Source organism: Lagenorhynchus albirostris, chromosome 16 (genome assembly GCF_949774975.1).
Source record: "Lagenorhynchus albirostris chromosome 16, mLagAlb1.1, whole genome shotgun sequence".
Lineage (NCBI taxonomy): Eukaryota > Metazoa > Chordata > Mammalia > Artiodactyla > Delphinidae > Lagenorhynchus > Lagenorhynchus albirostris.
Genome location: NC_083110.1, coordinates 44,589,852 through 44,612,144, shown reverse-complemented (window position 1 = coordinate 44,612,144; position 22,293 = coordinate 44,589,852). Strand labels below are relative to the sequence as shown.

General features: G+C 34.9%; 1 protein-coding gene across 1 annotated transcript in view; it reads left to right on the top strand.

The window, feature by feature from the left end:
- The window catches only part of PRKG1 (protein kinase cGMP-dependent 1), a 1,109,707-nt gene that overhangs the window by 914,059 nt on the left and 173,355 nt on the right, over positions 1-22,293 (top strand). The window contains exon 7 of the mRNA XM_060125518.1: positions 8,160-8,254. Coding sequence (XP_059981501.1) covers positions 8,160-8,254 — 95 coding nt within the window. The remainder of the gene's footprint in view (positions 1-8,159; positions 8,255-22,293) is intronic.

Here is a 22,293-nt window from a genome sequence, read left to right as displayed (position 1 = left end):
TACTAAGAAATTATTAGAAGTGGTTAAGTATAGGGAAAGGGGTAAATATAGGGTAGACAGGGACATAAATAAAAAATCATAATTTATTCCTTACATATTTTTAAAAAGTTTAATATTATAAATAATAATTTAAAAAAACCCAAATATGAAATTGAGAGAATTGGAAAATGAAGACATGTAGATTAATACTTTAATATTATATTGCTAAAAATACCTTAAATTCCTTTCAACAGTAAAGTCTTAATCATTTTTGCATTTAAGTGTCATTTCACTGTGTGCAATGTATTTGAACTTATTTTGCTTTACAGTAAGTGATCCTTAAAAAGAAGTTATAAGTACTAAGTAAAGTAAAACACTGGGAAGGAAATGCAGGTACAAGGGGATTTATATGGCAGTTTTCACTTTTATAATTATCACTTTAAAAAAATAAGTAAATTTAGTTCTTCTAATTTAACAAATATGACTGACTTTATGGCTCATGTAAAATAGGCAAGAGAGATTAACAGAGCCACAGTGAACAGGATATGTTGAAAGATTATAGATTTTGTTGGGTCACATTTTAGAGAATTCTCTTTGGACTAATTGTGAATTTTAAATGTGCATATGTCAATGTTTACACCGGTGGCATATCCCACTAAAGGGAAGAAAATAATATTTTTACTTTTTCATACCTGTTCTTTTGACTGATATCAGAAAACCTGGGATAGAAATAGAAGTCAAGGGACTGGCTTCCTAAAAAGCAACATGAAATGACATCTGACCACAGTTATGGGTAAAATTATACCTTGTATTTTCCAATGTTAGAGGATAAGAAATGTTAAGATTTTGAGGTTTAAATATAAATTGTTAGAGCTTACCATTTATTGCTTTGTTCTTAATATCGATGGAAGAATCAGGGAAAACTGAAAATCCTAATGGATGTAAATTATTTGATTGGTCACAGGGGGGCTTTTTGCCCTGGCAATCCTAGATTTATTTTTTTATATTATATTGCTAATTCTTTGCTCTCATGGAATGATATGTTTATCGATTAAGATGAATTTCTGACAGGCTTTTGTGACTACCAAACTACTGCAAATTCCAGCACTGCCTAAAAAGTTGTGGTTTGTAACCAGTTTCAGCTGAACACAGGAGCATTAGTGGTCCTATTTTATGAGTTTTGTAATATGTATACATAGAAATAGCATGGATATTACACCAGAGGAACTGATTCCCTTGGCAGTATTTCAGACCACTGTAGGAATTCTGGGAGAGAAGTAGTAAGAATATATTGGAATTTTTTGACACATCCAAGATTTTTTTTTTAAACCAGGCATAGATTTTTCCTAACCTTCTTTTTCAGGTCATACAACTTAGCTGCCATGATTCTTAATTATACTAATTATATAATAATATATGATTGATTTAGTATGTTAATTATATGAATTCTAATATTAATGTATTGGAGTTACTATATTAAGTTTTAAGAAGCAGAAGGTGAACACACTTAAGTCCCAATAGGAAGGAATAGAAAATGATAAGAGAATGAGAGTAGGTTCAGGTGAGCAGGCACATAAGTTGTAGAATTGAAATTTTCTAAAATTATGTGTGTTGTTTTAGGTGTACAGATGTCACCTTGTTTTCATGTACATTTAAGAATTTATAAAGGATAACTCTGACAAAGATATTTTCTTTGTTACCACCAACCTGGCTTTTCCTTAGAAAATGTGAGACAGAGACACACAACAGGGGCTGTACAACTACAGATGGATTTCCCCTTGTTCAGGTTCATTTATTTAAGAGTAAAACAGTTTTTATTTTTCTATAAAGCACATTCACACAAAGAGAAAAGCATTATAAAATAAACTTGGAAATATTTGTTTTCTCCCCATTAAACCTATACATTTTTCTAAAACTTGGGCAGAATGCTTCAGTGATGTATAGAGTACCTAGTTCTGCCTCAGGTAGAAGCTGAGTTAGTTCTTTATACTTTAATCAGTCCATTCCAATTGCCTGGAAACCTGACTTGTTCCCCCCAACAGTGAACCATAAAGCCCTCAAGGATTCATAATTAAGCATGAAAAATATCTCTGATAAAACTTTATGCCTATGTCCCTCTAGTTGTGTTGCATCAAAAAAAAAATGTCTCCATAAATAAGTGGAACCAAAATTGAACAGGATTGGTCGACAAAATTTCAGAGTTTCAATAATAATTCAAAAGCATTTTGATTTTCTGATTCTATTTAACTTATCTTGTATGCTACCATTAGAAAAAAATATTTCAAAAATTCTTGTTCATTAAATGCCACTTAAAACCACATGGCTTTACTTAGAATTCACAAGGGCTTAAGCATGTTGGTTAAACAAATGGGCTTAACACAATATTCAGTGTTGCTGAATATGGGAAGTATGCTCTTATGGAAATTTTGTTTGTGTGTGACATTATATATATATATATATATATATATATATAATATCAGAGTGAAACATGAATCATTTCATTTCAAGAACGAACATGCACATTATCCCCACTTCTGTTCACTGTGTAACTAAACACCCCAACCATTGCAGTAAGTCAAGAAAAAGATATGTTTGGAAATGAAGAAATAAACAGTAATTATTTACAGGTGGTATGATTTTAGTTTGAGTTTTTTATGTAGACAGATAAATTATTAAAATTAATATAAGCTTAGCTGGATCAGCATTGTTCAGTACTTTTTCCTCTGTTGATGGAACTATTCTATATCTTCACAACCTAACATGGTAGCCATTAGTCTCAAGTCACTAAATTAAAATTAACTAAATTAAATTAAACAAAATATTCAGCTTCTCAGTAGCCACATCCTGTCAGAATGGCTATTATCAAAATGTCTACAAATAACAAATGCTCGCAAGGAGAAAAGGGAACCCTTGTACACTGTTGGTTGGAGTGTAAATTGGTGCAACCACTGTGGAAAACAGTATGGAGGTTCAAAAAACTAAAAATAGAACTACCATATGAAAGCAATTCTACTCCTGGGTATATATCCGAAAAAACCCAAAACATTAATTCACAAAGATATATGCACCCCAATGTTCATAGCAGAATTACTTATAATTGCCGAGACATGTAAACAACCTAAGTGTTCATCAACAGATGAATGGATAAAGAAGATGTATTGTGTGTGTATATATATATTTATGTACACACACACACACACACACACACACAATGGAATACTACTCAGCCATAAAAAGAATGAAATTTTGCCATAAGTCAGACAGAGAAAGATAAATACTGTATGATATCATATGTGGAATCTAAAAAATACAACAAGCTAGTGAATGTAACAAAAAAGAAGCAGACTCACAGATATAGAGAACAAGCTAGTAGTTACAAGTCAGGGGTGGGCAATGTAGGGGAGGGGGAGTAGGAGGTACAAACCATTGGGTGTAAGATAGGCTGAAGGATGTATTGTACAACACAGGGAATATAGCCAGTATTTTGTAATAACTGTAAATGGAAAGTAACCTTTAAAAATTGTATAAGAAATTTTTAAATGATAAAGAAAAAAGGACACTAGAATGAAGAGCAAAGACAAAAATGGCTAAAACATTTGAAAGGAAGAAGAATATATTGGTGAGAATTACTTCAGTAGATATAAAGATTTATTATAAGGTAAAGAAGAAAATGTCTTAATTCTACTAAGAACTAGACAAATATATCAGAATAAGAGAATAGTGAGCTCAAATAAAGGTCCAAGATCTATGGGAACTTGAGTTAGGAGAGCATGGGCAATACATATTCCAAAACAATTAGTTATCCATAGGGAGATATATGAACTTGGATCCTGACCTCACACTGTACAAATAAGGTCAATTCCAGACCTAAATGCAAAAGAAAAAATTAGAAAAAAAATCAAAAGACAATTAGGAGAATACTTCTGTCATGTTGGGATACGAAAAATTTTATTAAATGAGAATTTTAAAGTACAAACAATAAGCGATAATGTGGTTACATATGATTACATTGAAATTAATAGCTTTGGCAAGACATCATAAATACAGTGAAAAGCTAAACTACCGTCTTATGAATCAATTAAAAATGACAATTAATTCAATAGAAAAATAGGCAAAAAAGTCACAAAAAAGAAATACAACTGACCCATAAAATAATATGAAAAATACCCTACTTTTATTAATAATCAGAGAAATGCCATATGATATTGACCTTTTTGGCAAAAAATCAAAGTCTGACAATATCAAGTGTTGATGACAATATAGTATAATATGAACTTTCATCCACCGATGGTAGAAATATAACTTGGTGTGACATCTTTGTACCAAGACTGAGTCAATACCTAGTAAAATTGAAGATGCGTATACTTTATAACCTTGGTTTTTATTTGTAAGTTTTGATCCTAGTGAAACACCCATGGACACCACAAAACATGCAAAAATGTTCATAAGTAATGTTAATAGCACAACAGACTAGTATATAACAACAACAAACCTGGAGGAAGCCCACATTTACATATAGAGAAGAATCAATGAACTATATAATATTCATATAATGGCATATTATACAAACAGGAAATGAACTACAGCTACATATATTAACATGGATGAATTGGATAAATCTCAAATACAATGCTGATCAAAACAAACAAGTTGAAGGATATGTGTGGTATGATATTATTTATATAAAGTTTAAAACCAGGAAAATATATGGTATTTATGCATGGAATGAGGTGCATGTGAGTGCATGTACACACACTCATTAAAGTAGAAGTACCAGAAAGAGAAGCACGAACATAAGATTCACCAGAGATGTTTGGGGGGACAGAAGTGGACACATGGTGAGAGAGATTCTAATTCATTCCTGTGTTGCACAAAAGGTTCAGTTGTCAAACCAGACTCAGGGGAGTCATAGGTCTGAGCCACCCTGAATTTAAGTAATGACTAAAGGAATGCAGGCAAACGTCAAGCTCAGAAAAATATTCTTTCCCTGTACATGCCCCAAACTATCAGATACAGCTCCTAAAAGTGTTTTTCTACATTAGGGAACATTTGTGTTTTTTTTTTGGAATAACAGGGCAATTTTTGAGCAATGTGTGTAGAACATTGTTTGAAAAGGGAGATGCTTTGATTTGGAAACTCCTCATTTTTATAATCTATTACACAGGTAGGAAAATGCTCACCTGACAACCCTATTCTCCAGCTGGGTCTGCCCCACAAATCTCTGATTTCCATGTTTCTTTACAACAAACATCGCTTTGTTTATAAAACCTGTTGAATCTGTACTAAAACATTTTATTTGTTTTTGAATTATTTTTGGTTAAACATGTTGGTTGAGCACATTGATATTGTTTATTGAAGATTTTGGTTTTAAAGATTAATTTTATGTGTCCCATTTAAAATACCTAATTTCTATTTTGATTCTTAATTTAAAAAATTATGTATATATATATATAATTTTAAAAATAGTTCCAAATCTTGAAATTACAATACCATGCATATATTTTATAGAAAAATTAATATATAGACAAGTAAAAGGATTATAAAAATAAACACCTTCTCTTTTATTTACCTGGAACTAAAAGTAGTTAAAGTTCTAAATAGCATTTTATGTCAACAAGAGCAATGGTAGTGATTTGGGATAACTGCAATCAAATGCATGGAATTTCTGAAGTAGGAAGTGAGAGAAATGGAACAAAGGGGAAAATAAGGAAAAAAGAACCAACTTTGGGGGGCACTCAGAATTAAGAGGATGCTTTTCATTGACATTCTCATTTAATTCACACATAGAGCACAAGTACATCCATATGAGATAGCCCGCCCATTTTTCAGGCAAGGTGGTGGGGTAATGGGTTCAAATAGACTAAATATTACCTTTAAGGCTCCATAGCTAGTTCCCTTCCACAGCATTGTGGATCATAAAGTACTTTATGGTGTAGGTGAAAAGACTATGTATACAGGTCAAGGTTAGAGAAGCTATATCTGTATATATAACTTTTTCTACCTTGAATTTTCTTTTTTAGAATTAAAGATGCAAATGTCCATGACTGGTGTCTGTGCATATTTAGAATGATTCATTATATATATAAAGAAAAACTGTGGAAACTACAACTTTAAAGGAGAACTTTTATTCTTGCTCTTTGAGCTGCTTGTTTTTTCACATATATGAACTATAGGAGATAGATTTTTCCTCATATTTATCATATAAGCAGAATGTGATTTATTCCATAGGTGACCCGTTTTTTGTGTCTCTTACTGCATTTCAGTAACATATTTTTTAAGAACATTTCAAAACCCACCCAAATTTCTCCATGGCTTACGTAAATCTGCCATTTTGAGTTTATAATCTTTTTTGTTACCCAAATGGCAAATGTACAGTTATTTGTATCCCTATATCTAATTTGAATTAATGAGCTTAACTTATAGTTAAGTTAATCATTGACTTTTTTTCATCAGCCAGGAGGACTGACAGAAGTAATTTTGTTGAGTTGTCTCATTGTGCAGATAAGAAAACTGAGGTTCAGAAATGAAACAGTGTATCAGTGTTTGTCAAAGGTTGGTCTGTAGAACATTTGCATCTAAATCACCCACATTAATCTTTTGAAATGCAGGTTTCCAAAACCCATTCAATCAAAACCTCAGGAATAAGAGTTAAGTAACCTTTATTTTAAACAAGACTGCACTCCCCCTCTCCACACACACACACACACACACACACACACACACACACACACACACAGTTTGAGAACCACTGGGCTAGTATATTTCCATTCACATCTGTGAAAGCCTCATCAGTATGCATATGAGTACCTCTCTTATATAGCTCAGTGGTTAAGTGTTAAAAACTGCATTTCCATGCTTTTGAAACACCATGTGGAGGAGTAATCAAATGGGTCAGTGGAGAGTAATAATTGAATTCCCTCCACCTTGCATAGACCTTTTTAATACTTATAAAAATTCTGGTCTTTGACATCCAGTCTCTAAATTCAGAAACCTGAAGCATAGTATTTTAAAATGTGTTTAAGTGTCTGGCATTGTCTCAAGAAATTAGTTTTTCTATTTCATTACATTTTCCAGGTAGGTGAATTTTAACTATTTAAACTTTTTAAATGACACGTAGCCAGTATTATATTTGTAGAACTTTAGGGGGAAGTGAATTAACACAAAGGTACAATTTACTACATTTATGTCTTCATTCAACAAATACATTATTACTTGCTTTCAATGGACTATCACCCAACTCCCAAGTCCTATATGGGCGGAGATACCTTGTTTGTAATGAAGCTCTTCTGTTCGTGCAGTTTACTACTCTTTATTGAGTACTTACTATAAATTACAGAGAATATCAAAGAAATGCCCATTTCTTTGAAGAGCATACTATTCATTATGGTAAAATAAAGACACATATGTAATTTATATATCTTCAAAAAAAGAACTCCTGCTGAATGAAACATATGGATCATGAGGACAGTAGTCAGGTAGAGACCTGCAGGAAGTCTTCATGGAAATGTGACTGGCCTTTGAATGAAGGCTGGCTTCTTCTTGGCAAAGAGATAGGCATGTCCTAGTGAAACTGGGATGTACATGTAGAGAGGTGTATAGAAAGATGTTAAGTGAAGCCAAAAAATGGAGACAGTATAAACGTCCATCTGCAAGGAAATTGATAAATATAGGATGAAAGAAGACACTAAAACATTAAAATGAAAACTAGATTTATATATAATAGCATGGAATAAATAAAATAATGAAAAGAGAAAAAATGTAAGTCGCAGAATAATTCATACTGTATTACGCTATTCATATATTTTTAAAACACATGCATATAAACACATAAAAAAAGACTGGAGGAACACTACTAAATCCATCATAGTGATTGCCTCATAGAAAGTTGGAAGTGGGAATAGAGTTGAAGATTTGAGTGAAATTCAAATTTCTGAATAATTTATTATTCCTTGACAACAACTTGAAAGCATAACAAAATACATGGAGATTACTTCTTGGGGTGCATGTGAAGTTGCGATATTATTCTTTGTCCCCTTTAGTGGTAATGTACTTTTTCTCTTCATGAAAATAAGTTTAAAAAAAAAAGAAAGAAGAAATGGAACGAACATCATTAATCAGTGTTTATTTGATCATCCAGTGTGTATGCCGTGGATACAGGCTTTCATTGTTTCTCTTTCTAGGTAAATGTCACTCGTGAAGACTCTCCAAGTGAAGACCCAGTCTTTCTTAGAACCTTAGGAAAAGGAGATTGGTTTGGAGAGAAAGCCTTGCAGGGGTAAGTCGATCACACGTTACAAAGATTTTGGTTGAATGCTACATAAATTTGTCTTACATATTGAGCTTCTAGCACAGTAGGGCGTTTAGTGCTTATTCTACCGTCCGACACAGACCCTTGACGATCAATTTTATTTATTTCCAGCTGGACTTAGAACCTATTTGGGTAGGCTATGGAATTGAGCGGTTAACATCTGTAATCAATCATTTTATATAATTTTATATCAATAGGAAAAATTCTCCTTAATTATAATCTCTACAAAGACTCTAAAAGAGAGGGAGAAGTCTCTCCTAAGCTTATTTTGTACGACAGTTTTACTCGGAATCATAGGAGGATGATTGGCTGAGAATTTTGACGTCTCCAAACCTGATTGTACAAACAATATATCAAAAGGCAATGAAGCCTTTCGGGGATTCACCTCTGGGTGGTGGTTTTCATCACTAGCTACGGTAGTGGAGGTGGAAGACGAGGTGCAGGTGAAGGTAAATCACATCCAGCTTTGCTGTGGATGAGCTCAAAAGGCATTTTACATACCATTTGTACTTTAATCTTTCTCTCTTGATTATTATATATGTAGAGGATTCTGGAGAATAATATCACCTGATTTCATTGGTCCAAGATTAGATGCCTCTGTGGAAAATGTCATTTCCAGCAGAGCCAAAGAACCAGAAACATTTCAGTCATTTCTGATTGAGATCACAAGTGGAACACCAGAAAATAAAACATAATTGAGAATTGACAGATTTTCTTTTGTAGCTTATTGTCAGTGAATTTTGGTGCTAACTAAAGAAAGGTTTAGAGTGAAAACACCTTCCCAGAATGTGTCCCAGGAAGTGAACTTGGGGATATGGTTTACAGAAAAGTTACTAAATTTTGCTCTGATATCAAAATTTAAGTTAATGGTATTACATCTAGATTGAATTCATTCTAGCATATGGTTATTCTTGTGAACTGTCTGGTACCAAATCTCTCTTTTGTACATATTCAGTCCTCTTCACTGGCCTTCTCTTCACCCCACCCTCACCATTTTCCATCATACCTACCCCCCAACCTCCCTCCATCCCTCTTTCTCATGCCCTTTATGCTTATCTTCTCACCACTCAACCTGGCTTTATCAGCCTACTCTATGTGTGCCCTCTTAAACATCACCAGGGATTTGCTACTTACATCATAGAATTGTCTTTCTTTTCTGTCTTCATTTAACATCACTGCTCAGCCATAGTTTTACACTGTTGACCACCCCTTCCTTCTTTAGAATCCCTATCCTTTGAGACCCTTGCAATTATTAGCCAATTGTTAGCACTTTTTAGAATTTCTTACTTCATTTCCTAAAATTCATCATTGTTTTGTCCTCAGCTCTATCACATACATCTTGGTACACATCCAGATCTATGACTGCCTATTATCTTGATGCAAAGAAATCCCAAATACTTATATGCTGATTTGAGCTCAGTATCTGGCACTTTTGAAATCAACGTGTATTTGTTGAATGAATGAATGAGTGAGTGAACAAATGAAGCTCCCTGATGATCCCCAATCTTGCAGTCCTTTCTGCAATTGATCACTTTCATGACTTGAGTTAGTTTGATGGTGCATAAGGGCTTATGAACTCACCTGACTACAGGGGACAGGCTGGTAATGTATTGGGTTGGCCAGAATGTTCAGGTTTTTCTATAACGTTACAGAAAAACCCAAAAGAACTTCTTGGCCAACCCAATGTCAATGAGTAAAAATAAGGTGAGTAAAACTGGTGGCAAACTAGAAAGACTTATACAATTAAGCACATCAATTACTCAGCTCCAGCTCATTGCTATGCTGTTGTTTTTTTTTTTTTTAAGAAACACAGAAAAAACTGGGTTCTGAAAAAGATGTGATTTTGTAACTTGATTTAAAAAAAAAAAGCCCTGCTAGCAAACACTTCTGCACACGATTTTACCTGTGAGCTGCCATTTTGTGATTTATATCAATAGATGTGCCTCTTTAAAACTCTGTAACTAGATTCCAACAAAGGAAGCCTGTTAGTTTTAGCCTTGTTATTTGCTTGTTTTGATTATTTTTTGACATTTTAATGTTTTGCTGTTCTAGTCACTAACCTGTTTTTCACTGTGTGTCTCTGTGTTCTTTTTTTGATCTTTTCTTTGAATTTCAATGTTTCACACAAGAAATTCTGACCTTTCACAAATCAGATTGATTTGTTTCACTTGTTTCCCTACAAATAACTTAAAAATGTATGTAACTTTAGGATATAAAGTCTTTTGAGCAACCATGTATATCCTTGTGAGTAATAGCTATGCTTCCTTGGACCTTACGATTTTTATCCTTGGAAGACAAATTTTATAGTCAGCATTCTCTGTATGGACATAACACGTCACTTCAGATTGTTGTTTTCTCACAAATAAAATTTATATGTACTGGGAATTTTTGTTTTATTTTCCTGAGGATGTTCAGCAGATCATTAAAATATTGACAGATTGATAATATTGAAATCAATCCTTGACCATTCTTTTTAAATTTGAGGGTGCGTAATACTAGTATTGATTAAACACACACAGTATATAATTGAATGACAGCTGAAATGTGACCTCAGTAACCAAACTCCAGAACTCCACTAATGTAGTTCTGCCTCTAGAATTAACAAGATTCATTTCCTTGTTGGAAGGAGATGGTAGTCATAAATCTAACTATCCTATAATCTACATTATTAACACTCACTAACCAATAGCATCTCATTACTAGAAAAATTTGGTTTATTTATTGCTTTCACTTTTTTTGGTTGACATGAAACGAATTATTCAGTATTGTTGGCTTAAGCATTCTTTTTTTGCTGTGATAATGGTTTTTCCACACCAGAGAGAGGGCAAAATGTTTTACTCTTTTCAGAAGTACTCCTTTATATACAGGAAAACTAAAGTTGTGTTTAGGGAATTTACTTCAGGTTTAATCCAATAATTCATGAGTCAATCCATCTACACTCTAACATACCATTTCTTCAAGAGCTCTACCTGACTTGACACCATGTAGAATTCATATTGGCATCAGATAATGTCAAATTCTAAGCCAAATACACACCTCGCATCTGTAGTAATGGGAAATATATAAGCCCAAGTTGAACCTGAGAGAGATGGGGTTGAGCTCCCACTTGCTCCCTCCCCCTTCCCCTAATGTTTGAGTCTTTAGCACAGCATATGGTTAAGAGTTCCAGCACAGAAGTCAGACTGCCTAGGTTGGGATCTACTCTGTAATTTACAGATTATGAGCCCCTGAGGGGCTCTCCTTTGATCTGAATGGAGAGGATGATTGTACCTAACTTTTTGGGCTGTTGTGAGGAATACTCAAGGGGATACTTACAAAGCATTCAGGTGAGTACCTAGAATTTAGATTAGTGCTCAAAAACGTTAGCTGCTATCATCACCACCACCGTCATGTTTATTTTTATTTATCATCATCATCATCCCCATTCCCAAGACTGTTCTGCTACTTATTGACTGCAGTTTAGAGCACCTGGTATAATTGACATAGCATTAAATTTTGAATTATCCACTCACTAAGCCAGCCAGTTAATCTCTCTGGGTCTGTTACTGAATTTGTAAACTGACCCAGTTGATGTAGATGATCTCTAAGTTTCCTTAGGTCACGTGCCAAATGCAGCCCTGGGCCACCCTGTTGAATGGTGGCATTTGATAGCAGACCTCTGTCAGCAGGGCCTCTCCTTCCAGGAATTATCCCAGCTGTTGTCTATCATTCTGAACACCTTGGCCACATGTTAGGCCCTTCCTTGTTAATGCAAAAATGAATAAGCCAAGTCAGTTTAACAGAGTTTGGTATTAGAAGTCTATATTTCCATAGTTTCTCCTCTCATGGACTGTGATCTGGGCAAGTTAATTAACATTTTTTAACCTGTTTATTTTTTTTAATTAGTAAAATGATAGCACATAAAATCATATAACAAATACTGGATACAACATTTTAATATGTTGCAATATTGAATCTTATTAATACTCATTTATTTATTTGGAAATGAAATATTATAGATACAATTCAAGCCTCTTTTTTATCCTCCCCAAGTACTTTCTGTCCCTCCCACTATCACCATCCTGTCCCTGTACCATAAAGATAGGAAAGAAAGAGTTCAGATCTCAGTTGCAAGGCTTGGGTTTCTGTTTCTCTCAGGGAAAACCTCTGTGATGCTTACCTGGGACAATATAGAGAGTTATTTCTAAAGCTTGTGTTTTGTGTGAAGAAATACTCTAGGACTTATAAACGGCTCCGTCCCAGCTGCTTTTTTTTTTTAACGTCTTTTTTTGAGTATAACTGCTTTACAATGGTGTGTTAGTTTCTGCTTTATAACAAAGTGAATCAGCTATACATATATGTATAGGGGACACAATTCAATCCCCTCCCTCTTGCATCTCCCTCCCTCCCACCCTCCCTATCCCACCCCTCTAGGTGGGCACAAAGCACCTAGCTGATCTCCCTGTGCTATGCGGCTGCTTCCCACTAGCTATCTGTTTTACATTTGGTAGTATATATAAGTCCATGCCACTGTCTCACTTCATCCCAGCTTGCCCTTCCCCCTTCTCGTCCCCTCAAGTCCATTCTCTACGTCTGTGTCTTTACTCCTGTCCTGCCCCTACGTTAAAAAAAAAAAAGGTTCTGAAGAACCTAGGGACAGGCCAGCTGCTGTCTTGATAGGGTCATAGCAGGACTTCTTCACCCGCCCTTCATGAGCTCTCCCGCCAAGCTCCAGCTCATTTCTCTAACCTTAGGACTCCTCTCTATTTCCTGCACCTGAGACTTTTAGGGTTTTTCTTCTTTTGTTTCTTTGTCTTTTGTAGTGAGGATTATAATTAATATGGTTTTAGTGAAGATTATTCTTATGAGGATTATAATGGATTATCTATGTAAAATGTAACAGAATGTCTAGTGGGATTTTTTCCCTGTTGTCCTTGATTTGTGGCTAAGGTCCAAAGCCCAAAATCTGTCAGTACTTAGGGCCAGCTTCTTTTTACACAACTGACCGAGAAGAGCTAGAATTGCTTTATTAGTATCCCTCCTAATAAAGGATAAATAGGGACAAGTAGGGACATCTGAGGTTGGCCTGTTGAGGAGAGCAGTGTTCTCAAAAGTAGTAGTTCCCTCAATTCTCTGGTCTCAGCTTGCTTCCTTGCTGAGGATTTACAGATAAACAGGAAATTAAAATAAAGTGTGCTAAATGATATTATGGGAGAATCAGGAAGTGTCATAGCATCATTATTCTATCTATATGTCGTCCCAAAACTTTTTCCTGAATTCCAGACCCAGTTTCCTGTGAGGCAAGTCCACTTAGACATCACTTAGTTACTTCAAATGGCACTAAGACAAAGCTAAATTTATTTTTCTGTCTACCCCCAGCCAAGTGTCTTCCTTTCAAGTGATCCCTATGGCACTAAATGTTTCTCAAACCAGACATTTGGAAATTATCTGAGTCTTTTCTTTCCTAAAATTCCCTAATCGCTGATAATTAATCCTATGGATTCTACCTTCTAAATAACTCTCAGCATCGCCTATGTCTTGCCATTCTCACTGCCACTGTTCTGATTAGTTCTGATTAATGCTCTGTCTTCTGGATTTCACTGTTGGTCCTTCTAATTGGTCATTCTGTGTCCAGTGTTGCTCACCTCTCACCCATTCCACACACTATGATAAGTTCACGGTATTAGTTTCTAGGTGGCCATGATAAATTATCACAAACTGAGTGTCTTAAAACAACAGAAATTATTGTTAAATAACTCTGCAGACTAGAAGTTCAAACTCAGGGTGTCACCGTGGCCATGTGTCCTCTGAAAGCTCTAGGGAAGAATCTCTCCTATGTCTCTCTCCTGGCTTCTGGAGGCTGCCAGCAATCCTTGATAGGTTTGGCTGGTAGCTTCATCATTCCAATTTCTGTCTCCTTCTTCACATGACTGTCTCCCCTCTGTTTGTGTCTCTGTATCAAAATCTCTCTCTCCTTGTAAGGATACCAGTCATTGCATTTAGGGCCTACCCTATTCCAGTATAACATCATCTTAACTCAATTATGTCTGCAAAGACCCTATTTCCAAATAAGGTCACGTTCACGGGTCTGGGGGCTTAGGATGTTGACATAGCTTTTGAGGGGACACAATTCAATCCATAACTGTCTCTGAAACAACCAGCCTCAGATCATTTACCTTCTCAAAGGCTGTCTGTGGCACTCCTTGTTGTGAGATGTTCCCATATTACTACTGCAGTCTCATCACCCATGTGCCTCCTTCGTGATCTATATTCTAGTCATACTAAGATATTTTTTATGTCATCATAATCCTGATGAGGTATTTTGCTATTAGGCATTTGCCATTTGAATCATCTTTTATGATTACAGTTCCTCCTGGCATGGATGAATAACTAAACTCACAACAAGCCCCAACTGCGATGTAAGAACCTGGGAGTCCAGCACAGCACAGAACCCAAATGTGTAGGCATGTAGAAGCTGACCTGTTGTTCTGTAGGCACTTATGATATGGACATATTCTCTCCTCTCTTAACATAAAGATGTCCAGGCTACAATGCCTAATTGAGCTCTGATGTCAAGGAACTCATCAGAAGATTTATGGAAATCATATCTTTGTTTTGAAGAAGCTATATTGCATACAAAATATAATTATACATCCCCCCCCCCCACATATTCACAACTCCCTCCTACACACACATCCTAAATTACAGATAGTAGTATGAGAACACCTCTGGCCTAACCTACACACACACACACACACACACACACACACACACACACGCACACACACACACACACACACACACAATGAATTTAATTTAATCAACAAAATTTGAGCACATACTCTCTGGACTTCTCCAAGGAATACCTTTACCTGGAATGTAAAGTTAGCTGTAGAAAACAATTTTTGTTGTTGTTTGAATTTACTTGATAATCTTGTTAATGTTTTAGTGTGCACTGTAGACTCAGATATATCACTAGAAGTTGATTTAGCTTTTATAATTGTCAGTAACTGATCAGTAACCCAAGACACATTAGTTTTAAATACATTAGGAAATTGGTTGTCTTTAAAAAAAATCTGTTAAATGCAAGAGGAGTTATAAGAGAGGACTTCTCTTCTGAAGGAAGGCTTTGGGCCTGCTTACCTGAATGATTGTTTATATAAAAGGGATCAGATTTTTGTAGATGGTTGGGGAACATCACAGAGTCTTAGTATTTTTCCATAAAATATTTTCTTTATCCCTGGTGTCTTAAATACAAGATCATTTCAGTGGTGGAAATTGAGCTACTTACAAAACAATTCAGTTCCTCATTGTTATTCTCCAACATGTGTCATTCAGACAGATAATTTCCTTCAGGTGCCATAAGATAAGAAAATGTAATGTAAATTTGAAAATCTCTTCAAAAACAGATATAAAAATATTTCATTTGAAGCTAATTTCCTTGTTAATGAACTTGGCTAGTATTTTGTGTCTGTCATTTTTATTCTTTCTAAGTCTAAATGATTGCTTAATTTTTCCTTCATACAGTATAGAAGAAAAATTACTTGCTATTAATTATACTTTGGACAGGCAACAAAGATTTTAATTAGATTCATTGTCATTACACTAATCACTTGTGATGAGTGAAAAAAAAGTTTTAAAACCATCTGAATATCCAAAAATTATCTTTGAAGGTAACATTTACTAATGTATTCTGATTGAGACTGTATCCACATGAAACAAGCATTTCCAGCTGTATTTGTCTTCACATTGTTCTCATTCCTCATTCATACAATGAAATGAGAGTGGGAGATCTTTCAGAAAATATGCTATGTGATAGTTGTCTCACCCCATGTTCCAGGACATTTCAAGTAGTATTTAAGGGGCTTCAAGTTCACCACCCCTTCCCAGGGCCATGTTCAGATATGTCAATAAATAATCATATAGGTATCCATAATTTAATCAAGCAACAAACAATCAAAAATTTTAAAAGTACCATTTATAATAGCTTTAAATTATGAAGTAATTGGAGATAAATTTGACAAAAGATAAATAAAACCTGTATACTGAAAGCTATAAAACATTTCCAAGAGAAATTTTGAGATACACTCTATTTGTTACAACATTTTCATGCATCATAAGACTCAATATTGTTCTCCTCAATTGATCTACACATCCAGTGAAATCCCAGTCAAAATCCCAGCAAGCTTTTTTGTAGAAATTGATTTTAAAATTCATATGGAAACTTAAAGGACCTAGAGTAGTCAAAAGAATTTTGAAAAGAAGAAATTTAAAAGATTAAACCTACTAGACCTTGAGACTTATTTTAAAGCCACAATACTTAAGGCAGTGTGGTATTGATGTCAACATAGGCAAACGGATCTGAGGAACAGAATAAAGAGTTCCAAAATCAACCACACATATATTGCTGGCTTAGTCAGCTTGGGCTGCCATAACAAAATATCATACAGTGGGTGGCTTCAACAACAGAAGCTTATTTTCTCACAGTTGTGGAGGTTGGAAGTCTGAGATCAGGGTGCCTACATGGTTGGGTTCTGGTGAGGACTCACTTCATGGCTTGCATATGGCTGCTTTCTTGCTGTGTGCTCACATGGCCATTCCTCAGCATGAGCACATGGAGAGAGAGAGTGCAAGCTTTCTGGTGTCACTTCTTATAAGGGCACTAATTCCATCATAAGGACCCCACCCTTATGGCCCCATCTAAACCTAGTTATCTCCCAAAGGCTCCATCCCACACGTATGACCCCATCTAAACCTAGGTATCTCCCAAAGGCTCCATCTAAATACCATCATACTGGGGAGTAGGGCTGCATCATACGCATCGGTGGTAGTGGGGCACACAGTTCAGTCCATAGCATTTGTCAATTGATTCTCAACGGCAGTTCAAAGACTGTTCAGTTAAGAAAGGTCAGCCATTCACCATTTTCCATAAATGGTGCTGAAACAACTAAACATCCATTAAATTTTTTTTTAAAACTTGGATCTATACCTTGCACAATATACAAAAATTAACTTAAAATTTATCATAGACCTCAATGTGAAACCATAAGTATAAAATCTTTAGGAAAAAAATGTAGGAGATAAATTTTGTGAACTTTGGTTAGGCAAAGAATATATATATATATATATATATATATGTGTGTGTATATATATATATATATATATATACACACACATATGTACACCTACACACACACACTACCTAAATGTAATCCATAAAAGAAAAAAATATACTTCATTAAAATTATAAAATTCTGTTCTTTCAAAAACTATCAGGAGTATGAAAATAAAATATGTTTCCTTCACAGACTGAGAGAAAATATTTGCAAATCACATATACAAAAAAGGCTTAATTGCAGACTATATAAAGAAATCTCAAATCTCAATAATTAGGAAACAACCCAATTTTTAAATAGGCAAATAATTTGGACAGACATTTCATCAGTAAAGAGAAACTGACCACAAATAAGCACATGAACATTTGCTCACCACGATTTGTCCTTAGGGTAATGCAAATTAAAGCCACAATGTACATTGGAATGGCTAAAATTTAGAAGATGGTGGAGAGGATGTGGAACAAGTAGAACTTTCGTATACTGCTGGGAGGGCAATGACGAAAATGGAACCAACACTTTTGAAAACAGTTTTGCAGCTTCTTAAAAAGTTAAACCTATTAATTACCTGCCACATTATTCATCCATCCCATTCCTAGCTATCTATATGAAACCTGAAAGCTTATGTCCATGAAAAGACTTGTCCACAAATGTTCATGACAGCTTTATTTGTAATATCCCCAAACTTGAAACAACCCAAATGTGTGTCAACAGATGAATGGATAAACAAATCATCATATAGTCATACACTGAAGTACTTTTGATCAATAAAAACAGTGAAGTATTGACATTCAACAACATAGAGGCATATCAAAGTAATTGTGATGAGTGAAATAAACCAGATAAAAAAAGAGTACATACTGTGTGCTTCCATTTATATAAAATCTAGAAAATGCCAACTAATCTATTGTGACAGAAAGCAGATCAGCTTTTACCTAGGGAAGAGGAAAGACCCTTGCCTTCTCCAAGAGGAAATGGGTGTTTCCAAGCTGTTGAGTTAATTCTCTACTTCCGCCTTTTTCTGAACAATAGTCATTGAAAATATGGATTTATACATCTAGGTAAATAAGTTTAATACTAAATAAAGAAATAATATACAAAATAAAGTATATATTTTACATAAAGTGTTTATTATTGTACTGCTTAAAGTCATCTGAAGCAGTAGTGATCCTCACATTCCACATTAGGAAATGTAAGGTAAACTATTAAGACAGTTAACCCAGTATGCCTATATGTAACTACAGTTCATTATGCTACAAGATTTTAAATTTAAACAGCATGCACTTTAATGTTGCTGTCTTAAATTTGTCTAGTCACTCTTATCAAAAATGTATCGTTTACTGTTTGATGCTGAGGTATTTAAAGGTAAATAAGACTGATTTCCTGCCCTCCAAGATACTGTGCCAATACTCTTACCTACGTTATTCTGTTTCATACTCACAGCAATCATTATTAGCCCCATTCTGCATGTGGGAAAACTGAGGCTCAGTTACATGCAACAGTGACCAGGTGGGAACAGAATGGACATCCTAGGGAGTTCTCAGTGCTTGGGAGTTTAATTTTATTACTGTTGCCCTTTCCTATCCAGATTAAGTATAACAACAGTACCCAGGAGAAAAGCATATAGCTGCTTTTTTTTTCTTCTATTTTCTCATAGTTCATACTCTCCTGAGATACTCAAGACATTTGTCCTCTACCAATCCCCATGATTTAGATGATTGAGGCTCACTTAGCATAAAAATACTTGCGGTTTCATCTTGGCGGAAAGCTCTAGTTTTCCATTGCCAATTGAAATGATTTTAGAGCAAATGGACCTATCCATCACCCTTTTCCCTTTAAGTGGCTTGTAGAACCATTTCTAAAACTATCCCACAACGCAGGTCTGTGGGTATTAAGAGTTTATCCTATAAGGTGCAATGGCTGCCCTCCTGTTTTCTAGAATATTCCTGAGTGTTTGAGCTTAGTGATGCCCTCAGCATCAGTAGACGACAGTTGCCTGCTACCCAGATGGCTGACTGCCTCTCTCACTGTCTACTTAACAACATTTTTGCTGCAAACCTGCTCCCCATATGGGGAAACATGTTGGTTTGAAAGCAACATATTCCACAAACATTCCTTAACAAGAATAACGGTTTCTACCGCCCCCATCCATATGTATTTTTTTCCCTTAGAAACATGGATTTGCTATCCTGGAGAAATGAATTTTTTTTTTTACTTTAAGGCTTTTGAATTTGTGTTACCAAACACAAATAGTCAAGAATTGTAAAACATGTGCCTGATGTTAACTTTTAAATTTGTGAATTTTAAAATTATGAACTTTTAATATCATATATTTTTCTTAATATATGGGGGGAAATAAAAGGTACGTTTCTTTATTTTTAAACCTACCCCAGAATAATCAGAAATTGAAATGATAGAAAATAATGGGTTTTAGAACCTTTGCTACTTACTATAAGCAATTGATATTTTGTATCTCTCTTAACTTCCTACATCCACAATCCATATACTACTATGTGGTAGGGTATGCCTTCCCTCATGAGCTCTGAGGATAAGCCAGATGTCACACACATGAGACTACAACAGACCATATTTATTTTTATTAATTTCCATTTTAACTGGTATTTTTATTCAAAAGAAGACTGGATAAATTATTCTGTCACCAGCCACAACAAATTTCATTAATTTTCCATTTGCTAAAGTAGAGTGAGTAAGAACTGGAATATGTCTTACAGTTTCTCCTTCTAGCAATGTCTAAATATCCTGAAAAGAGTTGCTTAGCCAAATGATTTTATTTAAAGTAGCAAGACTATATGTTTGTGGAAATGGGAAATAACTTTAAGTGATTGATGAGATATTTTATATTTATAGATTTTATTATTCATTTCAATATTCAGAGAGTGGATCATGGATCTCTGGGTCTCCGCTAAGAACAGAGTTGGATACACTTATAGGCAAATACTATGACAGGGCAGTCTTGACTAGCTTTTTTCTTTCTTTATCTCAAATGTATTATTTTCCCTTCAAACCAGTTACTCTGTTAAGAATGCCGCATTTCCCTAGTCACCTAGGTGTGAAAGTTAAAGACAACCTCTGCAAGCCCCACCCCACCTCCTTGACATGACATAGCTCTCCCTCCATATTCTGACACCAAGTTTTATGGACTATTTTTCCACAATATTTCTCACACTTATTCCTTTATCTCTTTTATCAATTTTCCTACCATAATTCAGATCTTTTCTTTACCTGTAACTTATGCTATTGGATTTGTTTTTTCATTCATCATATCCTAATATATCACAAACACCACAACACTGGCCAGGCAAATAGGATCCTTACTCTGTCCTGAGCTTTAGCTGTTCCCATTCTGGTCTTTCTCTGCTATACCTCTTTCCAAAGGAAAAGGAGTCTTCAGGGTCAGGGGAATGTGCCCACCTGGAGCATAAGCATCCCCTTCTAGACCATTCTTTAAGGGAGCAGGATAAGGGAGATGGGGTGGTAGGGTAAAAAGACATGTATACTTTTTTAAGTTGAAACATAGTTGATGTACCATACTAGTATTTTAGTTTTAGGGGTACTAAACAGTGATTTGACATTTGCATACATTCTGAAATGATCACCACAGTAAGTCTAGTAACCATTTGTCCCCATAGAAACTTATTACAATATTATTAACTATATTCCTTATGCTGTATATTATATCTCTATGGATTATTTATTTTATAGCTGGAGGTTTGTACCTCTTAACTCCCTTAACCTATTTCACCTCCCACTCCCCTCTCCTCTGGCAACTACCCATTTGTTCTCTGTATCTATGAGTCTGTTTTTGTTTTGTTTGTTTGTTTGTATTGTTTTTAGATTCCACACGTAAGTAAGATCATATGGTATTTGTCAATCTCTCTCTGACTTATTTCACTTAGCCTAATACCCTCAGATTCATCCATGTTGTTGCAAATGGCAAAATTTCATTCTTTTTATGTCTGAGTAATATTCCATTTTATGTATATACCACATCTTCTTTGTCCATTCATCTATCAAAGGACACAGGTTGCTTCCATATCTTGGCTACTGTAAATAATGCTGCAGTGAACACTGGGGTTCATATATCTTTTCAATTAGTGTTTTTGTTTTCTTTAGGTAAATACCCAGAAATGAAATTGCTGGATCATATGGCAGTTCCACTTTTTTTTTCTTTTTTCTTTTTTTTCTATTTTTAATTTTTTGAGGAACCTCCATACTGTTTTCCACAATGATTTTACCAATTTACATTCCCAACAGTACATGAGAGTTCCATTTTTTCCACATCCTCATGAACACTTATTTCTTGTCTTTTAATGATTACCATTTTTGTAGGTATGAGATGTTCACTTGTGGTTTTCATTTGCATTTCCCTGATGATTAGTGATGTTGAACATCTGTTCATGTGTCTTTTGGCCATCTATATGTCCTCTTTGGAGAAAATGTCTATTCAGGTCCTCTGACCATGTTTTAGTTGAATTGGGTTTTTTTGATGTTGAGTTGTATGAGTTCTTAGAATATTTTGGATATTAACACATTAGATATATCATTTACGAACATCTTCTCCTATTCAGTAGACTGCCTTTTCATTTTTGAATTTTATTTATTTTTTTATACAGCAGGTTCTTATTAGTCATCAATTTTATACACATCAGTGTATACATGTCAATTCCAATCGCCCAATTCATCACACCCCACCCCCACCCCCACCGCGGCTTTTCCCCCTTGGTGTCCATACATTTGTTCTCTACATCTGTGTCTCAATTTCTGCCCTGCAAACTGGTTCATCTGTACTATTTTTCTATGTTCCACATATATGTGTTAATATATGATATTTGTTTTTCTCTTTCTGACTTCACTCTGTATGACAGTCTCTAGATCCATCCACGTCTCAACAAA